The sequence below is a fragment of the Rhodamnia argentea genome, chromosome 4 (assembly GCF_020921035.1).
Source record: "Rhodamnia argentea isolate NSW1041297 chromosome 4, ASM2092103v1, whole genome shotgun sequence".
Classification (NCBI taxonomy): domain Eukaryota; kingdom Viridiplantae; phylum Streptophyta; class Magnoliopsida; order Myrtales; family Myrtaceae; genus Rhodamnia; species Rhodamnia argentea.
The window spans coordinates 12,902,187-12,921,549 of record NC_063153.1 but is presented as its reverse complement, the minus strand read 5'-3'; the positions used below and the strand labels follow the sequence as shown (position 1 = coordinate 12,921,549).

The following is a 19,363-nucleotide window of genomic DNA, read 5'->3' as shown; positions in this document are numbered from 1 at the left end:
ATGATACTCAAAATAGAACCGTGCACGGAATGAGGTTTCCTCTCTAATGACCCTTTTGGAGATCAAACTGAGATCTTGGAAGCCAGAGATGTACGAGAAAATTCAATAAATAGAACTGCCATATAGTTGATAGCAAATGCTTAACAAGCTATTTTAGTTATTTTCTAAGCTAAAGAAGGAGGCAATCGAGATGAGCAAAATTCGAGAACAGAGATCCTACCGCAACCTCATTCTTTTCTCCATATTCTTCTCAACCGTCTCCGGCAATTTATCAACTGCCCTATCCTTCGCCTTTCTGCTTTTTGTAAACTCAGAGAAGGAAGGAATTGGTGGCAGACTTGCAGCAGTAGTAGTAGAACTTTGCACCGAGGAAACACAAGAAAGATTCGTTGAACTGGTGACGCTAGGAACTTCTTCATTTATGGTCTCTGTTATTACCTGATTGAGTGAAGATGATGTTGAACCTGAAGGTTCTTGTTTAGGTGGCGTATTCTCTGAAGCCAAGTCGTCACTTATTCTGAGCCGATTTGTCAGATCTGTTGAATTGGTAGTTGAGAGCCACCTTACTGTGTTTGCCACTTGGGAAAGATAAAATGACTTCCTGCTCTTTCCATATTTTTTGTAGCACTCGTTCTCAAGGGAAGAAGCTGACTTTTCAAACTCATTCCTGCAAATAAAGTTTGAAGAGAAAAGAGTCCATTAATCTATCTCTATGGCTTGGGTGTTTCTTAGACATTCATATATGATGCATCGGACTGAATATTCAACCAGATGAAGCTCTCTTTCACAACCTTAGACTAGCAGTGTACCAAGAAAAACAAAGTGGCAGTGAAATGAATGTGACAAGAAACAGAAATGAGTAATATTACATTAAAGAGCCAAGACGCCGCTGAGCCAGCGTCAAGGCTTCGAACAATCTTTGCTTGCTAGCTTCTCTCAGTTGTTCCGATACTTCATTCTTGTCAACTTTATTCTGCAATATGTCATCGTAGTATTTCAGTAGCCGACCATAAGTTCAACTTCTTTCATAATATAGGACAAAATTGCAACAGTGACACATCAGTTTCCCATTTCATCTGACGCGTAGTTTTTATTTTGAAAACAGCAGAAAGAGGAACCACATTATTCACGAGTCAGTATTACTACAGATAATGGCTAAATTCCCTTGAACATGAAAAGACGGATACCATGACCTACCTTTCTATCTAAGCCTTTCTTCTGATTGTAGTTTTCCTCAGCATGCTCCCAGAAATCAATCCTCTCATTTACTCCTGATTTGAATTTTGAGATAGTGGAGCTCTTCGCAACATCGTTGCCATCTGCATTAGAATCTTCACACATTGGAGAATGTGAAAACATCGGCCAGGAAAAATGTACACCAACTATTTTTTTCAAACATAATTGGATAGGTGTCAGGTAATATTGACATGCAACTATTACCATCAGAGTCAGAAATGTCTTCCTCTGAACAACTTGCTTCATCATCACGATTCCAAAACTCAGAATACTGTCCTTCATCACTCATATCTACCGCGCTGTTCGATTAGAAAGTGCATAAGGATTAGCATTGAACCTTATGAATAATGTCACTTCTTGCAACATAAAACTAACAAGTTTGTCTGCAAGATGAATTACCGAAGAGCTTCAAACAAAACAAAAACCACAAAACAAAACCTGCGCATCAGGATTTTGGAGAACTGGTTTCTCTGACGAGAAGCACAAGTAGTTGTAAGCTCCTCCAACTGCCTGGCAACCTGGTTTGGATGTTTGCACGCATCGCACGAGTTTTTACAGAGGGATGCAGGAACCTAATTTATGCATTGACACAACTTGTGTTTCAGTTCAAGATTTAGCGAGCTCCAAAAACACCTTAGCACCAGTAACATTTTGAAGAACAAAAAGTTACCACAACCTGTTCACCAAAACTCTCAAGAATCTTTTTACGCCGGCACCCGGATCCTTCACAATATTCAACCATCTGCGCACCGAACAGGACCTAAAATCAGTACATACCTAGAAAATGCATATACACGACATCAATAGAAAAGCTATGAATCACCTGATTAAAGTCGGCTAGTAACTTTTTGAACAACCCATCCTGTGAACTGGAGCTTTGCGACTTCTTATTCTTAGCATTGCTTAGAATAAATTCCTGAAAGTATGTGTGAGCTCATCAAGAAATGTCATCAAGAAGAAGAGCAAATTACGATCAGGAAGCCAGAGACCTGACCATTCTCTTGTGATCCTCAATCCCATAATACAATATACTTGTAGAGGGCAATTGATCGCGGCCAGCTCTACCTGATTCTTGATAGAATGCTTCCATTGACTTTGGAATGTTAAAGTGGCAAACAATTCTCACATCCTTTCTATCAATACCCTGCAAGTATAAACCACATTCAATGATAGACAAGCATCAGTGGAACAGTCATGCAGGATGATGAAACTAGAGTAAATTTGAGTGCATAGCCTTGTGTTACCATACCATCCTGAAGGAGCATCAGAAGCAGAGTTACCGTCCATGCAGCAGAACAGCTCCAAGTGGAAGAACATAACCAAAACATACAATAACATCATATTCTTGATTGATCGAAGATTGTAAATTAAGGACAAGCAAGAAAGAAGCTTAAGAACGATAACATCAAAAAGTAGGAAAGTTGTCACGTAACTTCCCCCAACATTACCCATAGCAAACAAATGGTCAGGTTGAATGAGCAAAAAATTTAAAAAATTTATAAGTTGAGGCTATCAAGGGCTCTCTTACCCAAAAGCCACTGTGGCCACGACAACTTGTATCTTAGAAGAAATCCAATCATCTAAGATGGAACTCCGCAGCTTGTCATTCTGCCCCGCGTGGTAAGCTGAGAAGTAAAACAGGATAGATATCAATGGCCACCTGACAATCCTGTATGGCTTAAGAAAGAAAGTACAATTACCAGCACATGATATTCCATTTTCTGAAAGGTAAGCAGACAGGTTATCACACATTGCGCGTTCCAGGCAGTAAATAATCGAGCAAACAGCACCAGAAGTTTTGAGTTTCTTCAATAAGTCAGCGTATGCATCGTCCAGAATATCTTTGTACCGGACTGCACCGAGAGACTTGTTCAGATGCAAAAATAATAATACTAAATTTTAGTAAAGTAATTTGTAGCAACATTACAACAATAGTTGCAAAAATAAGCTTTACCATGTTGATTACAAAAAAAGATCCAGAATTCTGATGCCTTTTCATCGATTACATAATGTCAGTCCTGAGCAATCAGGATTTGCTAATATTACACAATGCCAACTCTCCAAATTAAAACTTCAGTTGGAAACAGATCTTTTCAGGGAATACTTTTTGCAAAAGCCTACCAGCAAATTTACACAAGAAACTTTGGCCCCCAGAAAAAGATTATACAAGAAAAAAGAAAAACAAGAGTTCACCTTAAGTATTCTATAAGCAGCCTATTAAAGTGGCCTTTTGTTTTAGCAACCTAGAGAACCGTAATAGATCTTTGATCAGGACTTTCTCCTAGACTTCAGAATCACAGGAATCGTGTTAAAGTGATAACTCATTGGAGTTGAGACTGAGGACACAGAGAGAGAACTCAAACAGGGGAACGAGTCCTTTGTGGCTTTCGATCGCTGAGAGTTACTCTAACCAAAGTTTTCCTAGAAGATGTAACTCAAACCTAGAACGCCAATGGAAAAGGTACGTCACCTTCAGAGACTGACATGTGCATATGGGGGGTGTGCCTCCACATTATTCTCCCCGCCCCCCCCCTCTCCCTCTCTTTTTTATACCTAAGTGCCTCCACATTATCCACACTTATTAATTGCAGTTACCAGGCCTCGCACCAACAGCCAAGCGACCCCAATATTTGTAAGAAACAAAGAATGAAATCCTTAGGCTACAGTAAGTACATTAATATGCTTGTGTTTTCTCTGCATCAGCTAGCTGAGCCAGAGATTATCCTAGAGAAAATGGTTATCGCTACCTAAAGCTGCAAAAAAATTTCCCTCGTGAGCTTTCTCTGACTCCAATAGCCCGCATCTAATAGCAAACTAAATAATTTCATTTCCACACAAATTAAAGTCCAAACTATCCTTTAACTATCGATTTATGTCTCCACCTCTCTTTATTTACATGAGAGGAACTAGAGGCATAACATGTGAAACTTGAAGGGCCCACCTTCATAATATATATTTGGACGGTTGAAAGATGATGTTAGAACCAGAGGGCTTTCCATCCCTAAGGATTGCATGACATCATTCTGCACCCTGGAAAGGAAAAATGAATTGGTTTAATTCTGGTAAAAAAATATTATGCGAGAAAACATTATGGAATAGCCATTAGATCTGAAGCTACAAAAATGCCAACATCTCACCCCCTTCCAGGCTTCTCCTACAAAAGAAAATGAAATGTGGAAGATCTAGATCACAAAATTAACTAAAAACACACATCACTCATCCCACAATGAATGTGCAAATTATTTACACTGGCAGTTGACCTAACAATATTTCTTTTCATCATCCCGAACCACTAGCAGAACTTTCGAAAAGGTCAATACCAATCAGCATGCCTATTCTTGTTCACTCAGATTGGGTTTAGCTTGCAAGCATAATTGCCAAAAAGTACCTGCTTCTCAAATAATTTAAGCTTGAGTACAAATAGTGTTGACTATACTTGTTGAGGGAAAAAATATGCATGCTATCTAGTTACATTCATTCACAAACATAAATGCTCTCATATGAAGCATGTCTTAATCATGTTGATTGGTTTTGCTTTGGTTATTCCACTTCTATAAATGAGATATAGCTTGGACAAGTGACAACCCATGCCATCTAGGAAACCAAGACACATCCATATACAAAGCCTTTCAAGAGATATGTGGCCAAAACCGGGAGAGCTATAGAGACTAGTCAGATCAGTTTTCTTATATAAGAAAGCCGGGTCTCTCCCTGTAGCAAGTACGGTCAATTCTTCCATAATTCAGTCAACAACACTTACTTAGGAACAGCAGTTGCTGTCAACGCCAGTATTGGTATGCCAGGCAGGTGATTCCTCAAAGAGGAAAGCTTCCGGTAGCTAGGTCTGTTTGAAACAGATCAAACACAAATGAAGGACGAAAGACTGTCTAAAGTTCAAAACTTTGACGAAAAAAGCCAAAGGTGTGTGGGTGATCCATCCATCAGAGTTCACAAAGTTAAGAGGTGGACATTCAAGTGCTTGCTCACATTCATGTAATGTGCAACGATAACTGCAAATAAACGTGTCTCAATGTGTGTGAAGTAGTTGTCCATGCTAATGTATGTATATCAAGTCTAAAGAAAGCTAAATTAAATGAACAACAGGTATCTGCATTTGGACAGCCTCTTGATCACTGCTGTAAATTCCAATACATGTTCACATATGCCACCAAAGAGTCCATAATTGCTTCAAAATATCATTCAAGGAAGTAAGTCATACCCCTATTTAGGATATCAAGCCTATTTTGACACTAAAGAAAATTCACTTCTTATAAGATGAATAAGATTTGTGCGACATCCCAAAGCTTGTTATGCGCTTACTGACTTATTCACCAGAACTATCAGTAAACAACAACTAAAACCAATAAAAGGGAAATTGGCTTTTATGCCTCCAATAAAAGCTTTTTCAGTTAATATTCTTACAGAGTCTATGCAGCTCAACCTATTTTATGAAAAAAGCAGAACCATCTAGTTGATAGATTAAGATGTCTCCCTATTAGCATCACTAGGGACACTGCAGCAATAAAGAACAGGAGCATCAACAGGCATGAGTCAGAGTGATATAATAACGTCCTAGGTATACACAGTAGGACCCTTTGAAATAGAACAAAACCAACAGGGGGGAGATATAAATGAAATGAACAGTCAAAGACATCCAAAGCAGGAGTGACAAACATATCAATACGTTGATTTCTGAAAGTGGTGCAAGTATAAACTGAAGGCAATAAATAAATACCCCTTTCAGTTCAAAAGACATCCATATTTGTTGCTCGAAACAAATAAATAAGGTACCTGAAATCATGACCCCATGTTGAGATGCAATGCGCCTGAAATACCAAAAAGAAGATGAGTAATCCATTCTTAGGGATTGAGATTCTTTCGTTGGAACACAAGACACCTCAACTGTCCTCGTGAATAGTCTACAAAAAACTCACACCTCGTCAATGGCAATCAGATTAAGCAACCCTCTAGAGTGAATTTTCATCAGCTTTGACATAAATCCCGGTGTGGCAATCAATTCCGGAGTCACATACAGCAGCCTCAAGGAAGGTTTCCCCAATGCAAGGTCTTCATATATCTGAAAGCAAAACGTAAAAGTTAAGGGGCCTTGCAAATTGCATTTTTTAGCATAATGTGCATGTTAAACTGATTAATTCTAGGACTCTCGAGCTCCACAAATCTTCCACCATGATCATATCTCTCATTATCGATGCAAGGCCCGAGATTCACCTTATTCTTAGTTTGAGTCGTTTGGGTAGAGGAGAGAAATTCGGCAGAAATTCCTTTCTCCTTCAATGCACTCACTTGGTTTTCCTAACCAAAGAAAATTTGGTTAGATACACTTGAGAATTTACAAAGATCACAATATTAACTACTAATGATAAGCCAACTCTCATGCTTACCATCAAAGCTGTGAACAAATTGAAGATCACCCATTAACACATATCAGTCTGATCCATCCTGTGCCAATAAAAACTCAACCAAAAATCTCATGCAGATAAAAAGAACCATCTAGGAACTTTATTTGTAGTGAGGGCAAGAGGGCATTCACCTATTAAAGGACACACAACAAGCACAATCCCTGTTTTGGCTAGTGCAGGTATCTGGTAACACATCGACTTCCCTCCTCCAGTTGGCATCAGACAGAAACAATCTCTTCCTTCACCCACCCACAACAAGGCGCACATAAAAGATCAGCAACACCCCAATTGACAACATTTTCCAATTATTCTTGTTCACAAAAATAAGTTAAAAAACCATCTGCAATTCGTCGGTTTGCAATGGTTTTATCAAGAAAACAGAAGTGCATTCATTGATTATCAGAAAAAAAAAAAATCAAGGGCTATGCATTTTGTCATGTCTTTGACCTGACAGAACAGCTTCAATGGCCTCTAGCTGCTTGTCTCTGAACTGGGCATGCCCAAAATGCCACCGCAGGAGCTTCACCAGAGCTTCTCTGCCCCATTTCTGATTCTTGCCCTCGCCGATGCTCGCGCTTTGCAATGGCAATGGCGACTTCTTCATCTGCAAGTTTTCCACTCGATCAAGGACACCAATGCCGAAAAAATTCCAACTTTCCAGGGAACAATAGTACAAATAGAGGCAAAACGAAACAAACAAAAAAAGAAGAAAAGAAAGAGAAAGTGGTATCGGTAATTGCCTTGTCCTCCGGTTTCGCTTCGCGCGGCCGAGATCGGCGAAGGTTTGCTTGATATTCCGGGAGACGGGGCCGGCTTTTGGTGGGTCGCCGTCGTTCTAGCAATATGTCGTGAGAGCGAGCTAAATTAAAATGATGTTTAGTTAGTTTTCAACTTAGTGGACAAAATGCCAAGCATACATATATATACACACACTCGATAAACTCTCCTCGTATGCCAATAAAAAATATTTTTATTATCGACAACAAATTATATCTAAATATTTTCATAAACGATAAATATATTTTTTTATTCAATTTTGTAACCAATACGAATGTTTATTTTAAAGAAATTCTCGTGAAAGTAGTTATAAAATGTTCTTCAATTAATTTAAATGCACGTTGGAAAATTAGCATTGTCTTTTAATGAAAACGACTACCACGGTGATCTTTTGTCGGAAATGAATTGTAGATCGAATTATGATCAAGCATTACATAAGATTTTACCAAAAGACCATTAATATCTAGCAATAGAGTTTTGTCAATACTTGTTACTCGGTGAGATGTCATAGGCATATCGAAGATATCACAACAGCATCACATTCATCGCATTTATCTCAAACTAATTTTTGTACCGTAAGAACCCTACGTTGGTATACCAGTATCACATTTACCATAAACTAATATATCAATGTCGCGTTTATCCCAAATTATAGCAAATCGAAGATTTTTTGGAGGCTAAATATATCATAAGTGTAGCGGTTTGAGATTTTTTATGATATACATAATTAGTTTGGGGTAAATATGACATGAGTGCACCAGTTGAGAGTAAATGTGACACGGATGTACTAGTTCTAGTGTTTTTACTACACATAAACTAGTTTGCGATAAAAATAGCATGAGTGTATCGGTTTGGAGTTTTTTGAGGTATTCATCCTTAAACTAATCATATCTTCTCCTTTTTTTATTGAATTAAGTGTAAGGCCATATATGAATGTTCAAACTAAGCTTCATTGCCTAATGGCGACGCACTCACGTCGCAAACTTCACCCCATTCCTTTTTACTATACTATTTACCCTCCAGGATTATCTTAGTTTAACATGAAAGAAATGTTAAAACAGTGCAAGAGAGTAGCAACGCCAGAGAGGATCCTTCGAAGCAGATCACATCATCCAATTCCTTTTTGGGAACAGCCATAAATCATGGTTCTAGATACTTTTATCATCCCTCGCTAGTGAAAAAATATTGTGTACAGACTAGGTAAAGCTGACCTGGTCCAAAGAACCATTTATTTTGCAACAAGTGTCCAACGGGGGTCCACCTCTTCTCTCTGCTCTCTCTCTCTCCCGGCGAAGCTCTGATGAAGAAGAAGGACTCGAGCTCCATGGCCATGGCGGCCGCAGGCCGTCTTCTAGGTTCCCCAGCCGTGAAACTTGAGCCTAAGGCTCGCAGCCGCCATGGCCAAGGAGCTCAAGCCCACGGCTCGCGGCAGCCATGACCACGGACGTCAAGCTCCATAGCCATGGCAGCTGCGAGCTTTGCGGCCGAGGATGGGGAAGACGTCGGTGATGCTAGTATGTCCGATGGGGTCCACCTCTTCTCTCTCCCCTCTGCTCTCTCTCTCCTCCCGCTAAGCTCCGTCCGATGGGCAGATCTAGAGGTGGCCGGTTCCGGTTCCTAAGAAAGGTGGAACCGCCGGTTCTAGTTCGAAACCGCTGGTTCCTAGGCCCAATGGCTCTTTTCTCCCAAACCTCCTCCTTTTTTTTTTTTTTAAACGGGTTGGAACCGTGAGCCGGTTTCGGGCCCACGGTTTCATTTGACCATGTCTAGGCAGAGCAAAGAAGCAACATCATCCCCACCCCCACGACAAGGCCCTATTCTAAGTGAACCGCGAGATGCTCATCCATGGCCAATGTCTTCTCCGTCCCCGGCCACGGAGCTCAAACCCACAACTCGCGGCCTCCATGGCCGCTAATGACTTCTCTGTCCCGGGCGCGAAGCTCGAGCCCACGGCTCGCGGCCACCATGGCTATAGAGTTCGCAGCCACCATGGTCGTGGAGCTCGAGGCCCGTGGCCATGGCGACCACGAGCCTTAGGCTCATAGTTTCGTGGCCGGGGAACGGACAAGACAGCCTGCGATCGCCATGGAGCTCAAGTCTTTCTTCTTCTTCCTCAAAGCTTCGGCTTGGGCTTGGGCTTGGGCTTCGGCTTCGGCTTTAGCTTCAAGAGAGAGAGAGAGAGAGAGAGAGAGAGAGAGAGCTAGCTGAGCAGAGAGAGAGGAGGTGGACCCCACATTGGACACGTGTCGCAAAATAAATGGTTCTTTGGACCACGTCGGCTTTACCTGGTTTGTACGCAATATTTTCTCTAAACCGTGTCGCTTTCATTAAAATGCCAATCCATAGAGATATCAATATATTAGTCAAGCCTTTGTTACCCTTCTTACATCACGGGGTTTCGTATCAAAAAATCAATCGAGAGTTTGAGTGAAATATTTAAAAGAATCAAAAGTAAAGATTAATACCACAAAAAAAAATTTCATACTAATGTACTAGTGTCATTTATGCCAAATTATCTCCATGTCAAAAAAAAGTCCCGAAATTTCTAAACTGATATACCCATGCCAGAAAAATTGTCCAAAAATTCATAAACTTATTGTGGTATTATTCAATCTTAAATATTTTAATTTTGCCAATTGACTCATAAATCTTTTCACGTTTTGTTAATTAAGTTCATCCGATCAGTTTTGGTTAGAAAATACAGACGTGGACGCTGAACATCCTATGTGGCATAGCCAATATTAACGTGGATAATTTTTAATAATATTTTAATATTTTTTCGATTTATTTATATATATTTTCTTTTCTTTTCTTTTCTCTACAAGGGCGGTCCTCGCTTGAGGCCGGCGGAGGGAAGAGGGGAAGTAAAGGAATAGAAAGAAGAAAGAGAGATAAAAAGGAAAGGAAAACAAAAGAAAATAAATAAATAAAATAAAAATTCGAAATGAAATATTAAAATATTATTAATAATTATCCACGTTAGCACCAATTCTTGCCACGTAGGACGACCAACGTCCATGTTAATTATTTTTCGACCAAAACCGATTGGATGGGTAGATAATGTACACCTCAAGCTAAAATAGTTGTGAAGAACTCATGAGTTTCTAAAACTTTTCCCGCCTTCCCTTTTGAAGCCATATTCTTAAGAAAAAAGAGGCCCGTGTATGATAAGCCATAAGAATCATCACGATGATCATTCTATAGTAATATTTGGTTCAGTTAGAGGTCGATCGAAAAGATAATTTGTACGTTTAATTGGGATTTTACATGTCTAAATAGATATAACAATTTAAACATAGTCGCATATTAGCTGCTAGTCTTAAAGTAGAATAGAGTAATACATTCTTCAATATTGAAACCAATGTATGCTCGTAAGAGAGAATTCGGAGATACCCCGAGCAGAGAGATTTTCCAATCGAATGTTGTACGATTTATCTTTTGAACTTTTTAGAACTAATGAAATTAATCTCCAATGTGTAAAAGGACTTATGGACATTTGTTGCTTGTATGCCAGATTCGGTAAAAAGAATTGGGGCCAAGATGGCAACGATTCTTATTTTCTGATTTTGTTCCCCAGGAAAAAAAAAAAAAAAGATGATAAACATATTTGGTGACTTAAATGATTTTGATTCTGTTCCCGGGAATAGTTTGAAAGCAATAATAAGAATCATAAAAAGGTTGATTCTGAAAAAAATGAATCACTTTTCAGAAACACAAAATAGTATGAAGTCTCACATCTCTCATCTTTTTCTTTAAATTCTCTCATCACTTTTTCTTGACCTAAAACAAAACCAGGTCTCGGTTCACTCCCTCGTCTGCTGCTCCTATGACCCGCAACTCCACCGCTGCCGTCCTCGTCGCACGACTTCAGTGAGTTTCGACGACTTAGTTCTATCCCTCGTTATCATGTTTGTCTGGCCTCATGCTCATGTCGTTTTCCTTTTCGTTTGCGTGCTTTCCAAAACACAAGGTGGAAACATTTTGGTCTTCAATGAATTTGAAATGACTCGTTATGACAGTAAAATTAGAAGGAATAGCGCGAAAAAAATGTTATATACAATATGCAATATCTTATTTAAGAGAATCAATATGAATTAATTTTTAATTAATTAGAAATGTATGATGAAATTTCACAAAGTAACTACGTAATTATTTGATTTAAATGACAAAAATTGAGAAAAGAAATTGCTTTCGGGAACAGAAATTAAGTGCGCTTTCCAAACACGTTATGATCCTCTAGAACTCATCTATGAAACAGAATCAGAAAAAATCAATTTTAATCGGAAGCACTTTTTTGGATCGGAACCATTGCCATGCAAGCCTTTGGTGCTTTATTATTGGTGGGGAACAATTACCAAAAAAATCCTAAACCTATTGCAATTGTGTCAATTCAGTCATAAACCTTTTGCTTTTGTGCCAATTCAATCTTAAATATTTTTTATTTGAGCCAATTCAGTCAATCTAACTAATTTTTGTAGAAACTCACCAACGTGGTGTTGTCGACGTTAATGTGACAATTTTTAATATTTTTTAATATCTTTTCCTGTTTATTTTTTTTTTTGTTTTTTTTTATTCCCTATCTTCTTCTTCCTCAATCGCAGGGGCCGCTGATTCGCCAGCCTGGGTCGAAGCTCGCCCTCACCGGCTACGGGCGAGGGCAAGCCTAGGGGAGGTTCAGCAACCCTCAAATTCAGACAAAAGAGCTAAGATTTGGATTGACCAAGAAAACTCACGTCCACGCAATAAATTTCATCTGTCTCCGTAATTATTTTCTTGGACACCATTTAAGAAGCCAGAACTAAGCACCTACTCATGTTCTGTTTAATCGATCCAAAATGGTTTCCCTGCTTGTTCAACTTGAACGAGTACCCATATCCTACAAGATTTTTCTAATAATTCTTGCGTTCTTGGCCAAAGTAGCAACCGTGGTGTTGGTGGTCAAAATTCCAAAACCGTCCGGCAGCGGTGTTACCTTCAAGCCGCCTCGAATTTTCTTCAACTTTCGAGATCTAGATAATCAGGTTAGTAATGTATTGGATCGGTTTTTCTCATTGACATCCTATTATAACATGTGGAATTTTAGTCTAAAAGCATATGAGTTCTACACGAGAAGTCATATGCGATCGAATCTCTTTAATATCTAAACGTTTAATAATCAATGTAAAATCAAGTATCTTGGCAAAGACAACGTGAATGACTTTTTCAATAAAGAAAAATTTAGTAATATGTTGAGTGATCGAAGAAGGCATAATTTGTTCTCTTGCTTCTAAATCCCACATCTTATTAAACGGGCCAATGAATTCAGTTTTAGCAGAAAAGGGGAAGGACATGACTTCCGCCCAAAAGAAATTGCCTGTGTTGATTCTCGTAGCTTTAGAAAGGTAATATCTCTTCTAATAATAAGTGTGTGTTGATACATGTGAATTGCACGTCCGCTGCACGTATATTGCACATGCGTTGCACAAGAAAAAGATTTTAAATTTATTATGCATTTTATGTAATTAAATAAGTATTAATCTATATAAAGGAAATCATTAATGAATTTGTTTTTGTAAGTTATTTTAGAAAGCAATAGCCCAAAAAAAAAAAAAGAGGAAGAAGATGAAGAGTCAGCAGGACAAAAAATGATAGACTCAAAACCACGGACGACGCGCTCTGGAGACGATCGGCATCGTCTCGCCACACGGCCAATACCCTCTCCGATAGCGGCTTTCGGTTTGGGCATTGCAAAGGGGGCGGCCGAGGCGCGCCGCGGCACTATCCCAGAGAAGCCTGCCCACCGGACAGGCTATCACTTTCAGCCTCCCCAAAACTGGATGAACGGTATGATCCATGTTCCATGGTTTTCAATTTATGCGATATCACCCACTTCGACTGAATCTAACTTAGTTTCTCTCTCCCACATGTGCTTGGTCCGAATGTCCACCTCGAATGCCATGACTTGCCATATCCGTATGGTAAGTTTTACAACCATTCCACGCTACATCAATCGTATTTTGCCTCTATACAACTGAAATTAAATGATTTTTATTTTATTTTATTTTATTTTTGCGCGGGACCGTGCAGAGAATGAGAGCAATGTTGGCCTCTCTATCCTAGACCATCTATGCCAAAATCCATGGCGGTACTCCTCGGAGCTTTGACAGTCCTAATCATCTTGTTCTCTGTTCTTCATTTACTGTTACATGCTATCAATGTACGTTGCATGGCTAATGCTAATAATTTAATCACTAACCTATATGCAAGAGAGATTATCTAATACCTTTAACATGCAAAATAATGTCAAGGACAATTCAAGATTGCATCAAGGACGCACAGATGCGCGAGATCAATCAAGAACATGCAATAACTTCGAGAACTATTCAAGATTTATAAATAAAAAAAAATTGTTAAGACATTCAAGATTTATCTAGAATGCACAAGATTAGCAAGATCCGAAATTGTTATAAAAAGGCAACCCAATCTAGCATAGCCATGTTGCGATGACATGAAATGAAGCGAATCTTGACTTATGGCACAATCTCGAACATAAAGATCTACGCTTGATAACAAAGAAATATTTCTTGATGTGATGATGAGTGAAAGGTTCATTTTTAACACAAAATGTAAGTTCTAGATATTAACTACATGTAACATATGAACAAAATAATGGGTGGTCCGATCTTTTGGCTCAAAGATCTGATTCCTCATGCATGAAATATGCAATGCATGATGCAACATTATCCCAAGGGAAATCAAGGTTATCCTAAGGCATGACGATCAATATAGTATAGCATGGGAAGGCATAAAGCATAACCCAAGTACCGTTTAATCACAGCAATTCTAATCCTATTAGGATTTGAACACCATACACCAAGGGACCACCAAGGGTGTGTTTGGTTCGGCATTTAGGGAAAGTGTTTGGCCAAATGCAAAGACGTCTAGCGTAAAGGGCTTTAGAAAAATGCAAGACAGTTTGGTAAATTGTAATTGGAAAGTGGTTTGGAAAAATGCAAGACTGTTTGGCAAACATATTTTGGAAAGCCATTTGGTGTGACCCAATTAAGTTTTTTAAGCTTAACTTTTTAATTTTTGTTTTATAAAAAGAACAATGACTCGCTAATTGTTCTTGTACCGACTTCTTCGAGCCCTAAAATATTTACTTACTGGTATGGAACTCACTTTATGATGATGGTCCATTTTTTGTTATCTTTTTTGTATCAACTTCGTTCAAATTTTATCTAGACTTCTTCTCCTAAACAGTTCTCTGATTATGTAATTGCTCTGGTGTATTTGTTTGCTTTGCAGCCAATGTCTTCCATCCTGAAGCCAAAAAACATACATGCTAATGCAGACTGCAAGCTGAAGATTTGTGATTTTGGGCCTGCTTGTGCTTCATTTAGTGAAAAGACATCACTCTGCCCACTTAACTAAAATTATATATATATTACAGATAAAGAGTAAATGCTCATACATAGAACAGATGGCACAAATTCCACAATAAACCAAAGAAAAACAGCAAGAACTGTCCATGAAGATGGAGCTCATCCATTCCTCAGTGCTTTGAGCACACATTACAATTTACAAACAGTTCAGTCCAAGAAAAACAAAAACGAAGAAGAGAGAGAGAGAGAGAGAGAGAGGAGCCTGCAATCGAGCAAGCAGTTTGCGAAGCAAACGAGCAGCCGAGAGCGACAAAGGCGGGCAATGGAGGGCGAGAAAGGCGTGCAATCGAGCGAGAGGCAAGTAGTTGAGCGAGCTTTGGAGACCAGGGTTTTCTTTTCAAAAAGGACAAAATTGGACTTTCAGTAATATTTTGAGGGCAAAGAAGGCAATTGACCAAAATTCATCTATTGAAGGGAATAGCATTCCGAAAATGCTAAAAGCCTAAAATAGATGGGGACTTGCCTTGGGCTTTCAGCTTTCACAATGCTAGTATTTGGCCATTGAAGTCTCAAAAACACTAGTTAAACACCTTAAATTTTCCCCAAGGGGCTTTGGAGGCTCAAAGCTTCTTGGGAAAGCTAAACCACACAAGGCCCAAAGAAGAAAGCGCCGGTGGAAGAGGAGATCACGGTAGGGAGGATGACAACAATACAAAGGAACAACGGAAAGATGAAGGGACAACATGGATAGTTCGTGCTCCCTTGGGGACTATCGGAGCCGCCGTTGGACATGTGGAAGTCGCCGGTCGAAGAACTCCTTGAATCCACGGACCGAAGAGAGTCGTCATCCGAGAGAGCCGCAAAGAGAGATATTTGAGAGGATAATTCACTTTCCTTTTTGGAGATTAAAATATACACGATCACCTCACACTAAGAAATTTGCATATTTCATTCTGTATTCCCATGTGACCAAATTTTCAAGAGAGAAATGCAATCTGCTCTCCAAGTTTTGTCACAACATTTACTAACCTAATTCAGAATTCCCCATTTGCAATGTACTAGACGAATTCGGCCAAGGCATGGGGAATGGATGGGTGGCCCGAATTTCAATCGGGCCTTGTTCACATGGGCTTGGTCTTGATAATTTAAGTAACATTAGGGCCTTTCCTTCCTCCTACCCTAAAGTCCATTTTAACATGTTGGGCTAATTCCAAAGTAAGTCATGGCCAGACCACTTAAATAAAATTTGATTGGTGCAAAAAATGTAAGATAAATGAAAAAAAAAATGCTCATTATGCCTGAATGTAATGCGATATCGATTATTTCTTATGGGTCGAGTTCGATCCCTAATTTTTTCACATAATGAATGGTTAATCTACGCAAGCTAAAATTTATGTGTCAACACCCCAAACTCTAAATCAATAGAGCATAAGCCAGATTTTTTGTCATGTCCTCTGGTGTGCTCTCTCTTTGTACAAATCATCTCAATGGAGATTCCACTGCGAATAGACTTAAAGATGTCATCGCTTTTAGAATTGGTTTTATTCGTTATCACCTTCTCCTCTCATCCTTTCCCAAACAGAGCATTGGGTTTTCTCAGTTCCATTTCCACACTAAAAAATCAAAACCCTTCTCACTTATAAAGAGCATCATTACCGATGGCTGTGGCTATTTCCACCCTTACATGAAATCCACTACATTCTCATAAAGAAGACAAAATTACCCTTAATCATCAGGCAGACATTTAAAGTGGTGAATCTCAAACTTATTCACTTTCTTTTCTTCTTCTTCTTCTTCTTCTTCTTCTTTTAATATCTTTTTTATTTCTATGTTGGAACTGGTTTCCATAATTATAAATATCACATGTTTTCTTTTATCAATAGAAAAAAAATTAAGTGGCTATTACCATACATAGAATTTCCCAAGATACCGAGCTCTTTTCTACATTGTTGAGTAAATTTATGGATTAATTTTTAACCGTTGACACTTGAAATAATCCAAGAAAGACTCGTGACGAGCACGTGAGGAAGCGATAATCAGCTACAGGAAGGAACACCGAAGCAAGGTACGTACCAATCGAAAAGGTGCCACGTGTCGGGGTAAACTCTGGCGCCACTTCCTTCTAGAGCAAGAAAAAGCGCGCGGAGGGAGGCCACGATCGAGGCGGTTGGCGGTAATCCCCACGAGGTAAAAAGAAAAGGCGCGAAGACCGGGAAACCGTCATCCACGTGGCTTATGGAAAAGAGCAAAGCGTGGGGTCAAAGGAAGAAATCGCTCGCCGATTACCAAAGAGCTTGCCTATAAATACCTCGCAGTAGCAAGATACACACAACAAATCCAAAACACTTGCATTTTCAACTAGCTCTTAGCCTTTAGCCTTTAACCTAGCCTAGCTATAGTTTTTAAATCCCCGTCGTCGATTCAATTCCGGCGAGTATCATATCCAGAGTTAGGTGTCGTCGATTAGATTCCGACGTCTACTCACTTGGTTCAGCATCGTCGATTGAATTCCGGTATTGCACCCTTCACCCATCTTGTCCAAGATCGTCGATTCAATTCCGGTATTGTGTCCTACAATCCCCGTTCGGTGCTTTGTTGATTGAATTCCAGCATTGTGTCCTATATCATCTCCCGATCCCGTCGATTTAATTCCAGGGTCGTGTCGAGACTTGTTATATACTGCTACTATTACACATATTGGGCCGTCGAAGTTGTTTTGTGACACACCTTTTGTATCAATCTACCGCATTTGACACTCTCTATCCAAAACCGACCCGTAACTCCTTTTCGGAAAACGAACGGATTAAGTTCGATAAAAGATTCTCGCGTTAGTAACCCTTTTTGGGCCATAGTCGTTTTGGGCCTAGAACCCATAACTAGAAAAAGCCCCGTCGAAGGATTTCGACGCGCAACATTAACTAAAATCCTGAAAATTTTGAACATGAACTACTTCCTAACACAATCAAGTGCACATCATCAACAAACATTTTTCTTATCAGTTTTCCTTTGTATACACATAATGGGTTGTGGGATGACAAGATGAAACAAAAAAAAAGTCCTTTCTAAAGATTTGCGAAGATAAAATCACAATTACCTTCCCTAATATGTCATGAGGGTGTCAGTTTGGTATTTTTAATGGAATTACTTGTATGCATTATCACGACTTAGAAAAAAAGTTATTAATATTTTTCTGTAGAATGACTTATAGAATTTTCCGACAAAATTTTGACTAATTTTTTTTATTGTAAAGTTTAATTGACAATGAAAAGGAAAATTAATAGAGATTTTTTTTAGAAGTAGAAGTAAATTATTTGAGACGCAGAGTGCTATTTTGTGCGCATAGTTTAGAATGTAGAAACCAAGTAAAATGCACAATCAATTATCACATGATTATAAACTTGAGTGTATTTGTTCTTTTTTGTCAGTGGATACTTCAAAATGAGATTTTTTCCAAGGGTTTTTTTTTTTTTGGAATATAAATTGAAAAATACGTTTGGAAAAAGAAGATACGATTTTATTTAGCATGAAAGTAAATCTATACAATACCATCAAACAAATATAAAGCACGAGTAGAACATGGAGTACAAGTGATAGAAGTGGCCACGGTCCTTCTTATGAAATTGAGGGTGTATGATGTTAAATTGAAGAGGCATCAAGCGATAGACAGTTCCATCCACGGCAACAATAAAGGCTATGAAGGTGTCTTTTTGTACCTCTTTGTGTGGCGGCTCCAAGAAAGCATGATGGGCTCCCGGGGAGAATTACCCTTCTATAGACAACGAAATAGTTCCAAAATTTGACAGCGCGGGCGAAATGAACGAGGAAGTGGTTGAACATTAAACCTGTCAAAAATGCATCATATACCCATTTCTTAATCCACATAGGATGAGTTGAGCTGTTGTATGGATTAGTTATATTCAATAAATTGGTCATAAATAAGTTTTAACATAATATGAGTGTTAAATTGATCGTAAATAGATCTACATCTTAGACCCAACTCACCTTTATGACTATCTCTTTATTCTCTCTCGATCTCACGTTTACTCACTCCACACTCTCACTTCAATTTGGATATGAATTGTCCTACATTGGATTAAATATGAAAATGCTCTATAAATATAAGACGGATCGGGTATGGGTTGTGTACGAATCGAGTCAGGTATATATCCCTAGCTTTACGTTGCAATAAATGGGTTATATTTGGATTGGACCATTTATGACCCGACCCACCCCTTTTGTTGGGTCTATTGAACATCGGGGATGCCAATGCCCTTGACTTATGCGGAAGGTAGATGGGAGGTATTGTAGATTGAAGTAAGACAGAAAGACAGAAAAATAATGGAGTGCGGGAGAAAAATGGGCCTAATACCCAAAAAAGCCTTTAACTCTAGCATATGTCCAAATTATATTCAAAATTTTTTTTGTCTCATAAAAAACCCCAAACTTTTACTTTTGTCTTAATACTACCACCGTCGCCTTTCCGTCCATAATCACTATTAGTTAATCTTTCGTGGCTGTATTTTCTCGCTGAACTTACTAATGAATCTTTGACATTTGAAAACAACG

The 19,363-nt window shown here is 38.9% G+C and overlaps 1 protein-coding gene across 5 annotated transcripts; it reads right to left on the bottom strand.

The window, feature by feature from the left end:
* Nucleotides 1-21: 21 nt before the first annotated feature.
* Nucleotides 22-7,524, bottom strand: LOC115746672 (ATP-dependent DNA helicase Q-like 3). 5 transcript variants are annotated; one of them, XM_030682545.2, is made up of 20 exons: nucleotides 7,397-7,524; nucleotides 7,104-7,260; nucleotides 6,788-6,895; nucleotides 6,639-6,646; nucleotides 6,466-6,549; nucleotides 6,173-6,313; nucleotides 6,028-6,062; nucleotides 4,997-5,080; nucleotides 4,178-4,266; nucleotides 2,937-3,089; nucleotides 2,765-2,861; nucleotides 2,486-2,489; nucleotides 2,231-2,380; nucleotides 2,060-2,152; nucleotides 1,913-1,978; nucleotides 1,675-1,808; nucleotides 1,441-1,535; nucleotides 1,195-1,331; nucleotides 870-973; nucleotides 22-667 (listed from the first exon to the last, which is right to left on the bottom strand). In XM_030682545.2, the coding sequence occupies exons 2-20, from the start codon at nucleotides 7,258-7,260 to the stop codon at nucleotides 217-219; spliced, it is 2,190 nt and encodes a 729-aa protein (XP_030538405.1). In that variant the 5' UTR covers nucleotides 7,397-7,524; the 3' UTR covers nucleotides 22-216. The 5 variants fall into 5 exon arrangements, with proteins under 5 accessions (XP_030538405.1, XP_048133056.1, XP_030538406.1 ...); XM_048277099.1 differs by having other exon boundaries at nucleotides 1,195-1,319; XM_030682546.2 differs by having other exon boundaries at nucleotides 1,198-1,319.
* Nucleotides 7,525-19,363: the final 11,839 nt, after the last annotated feature.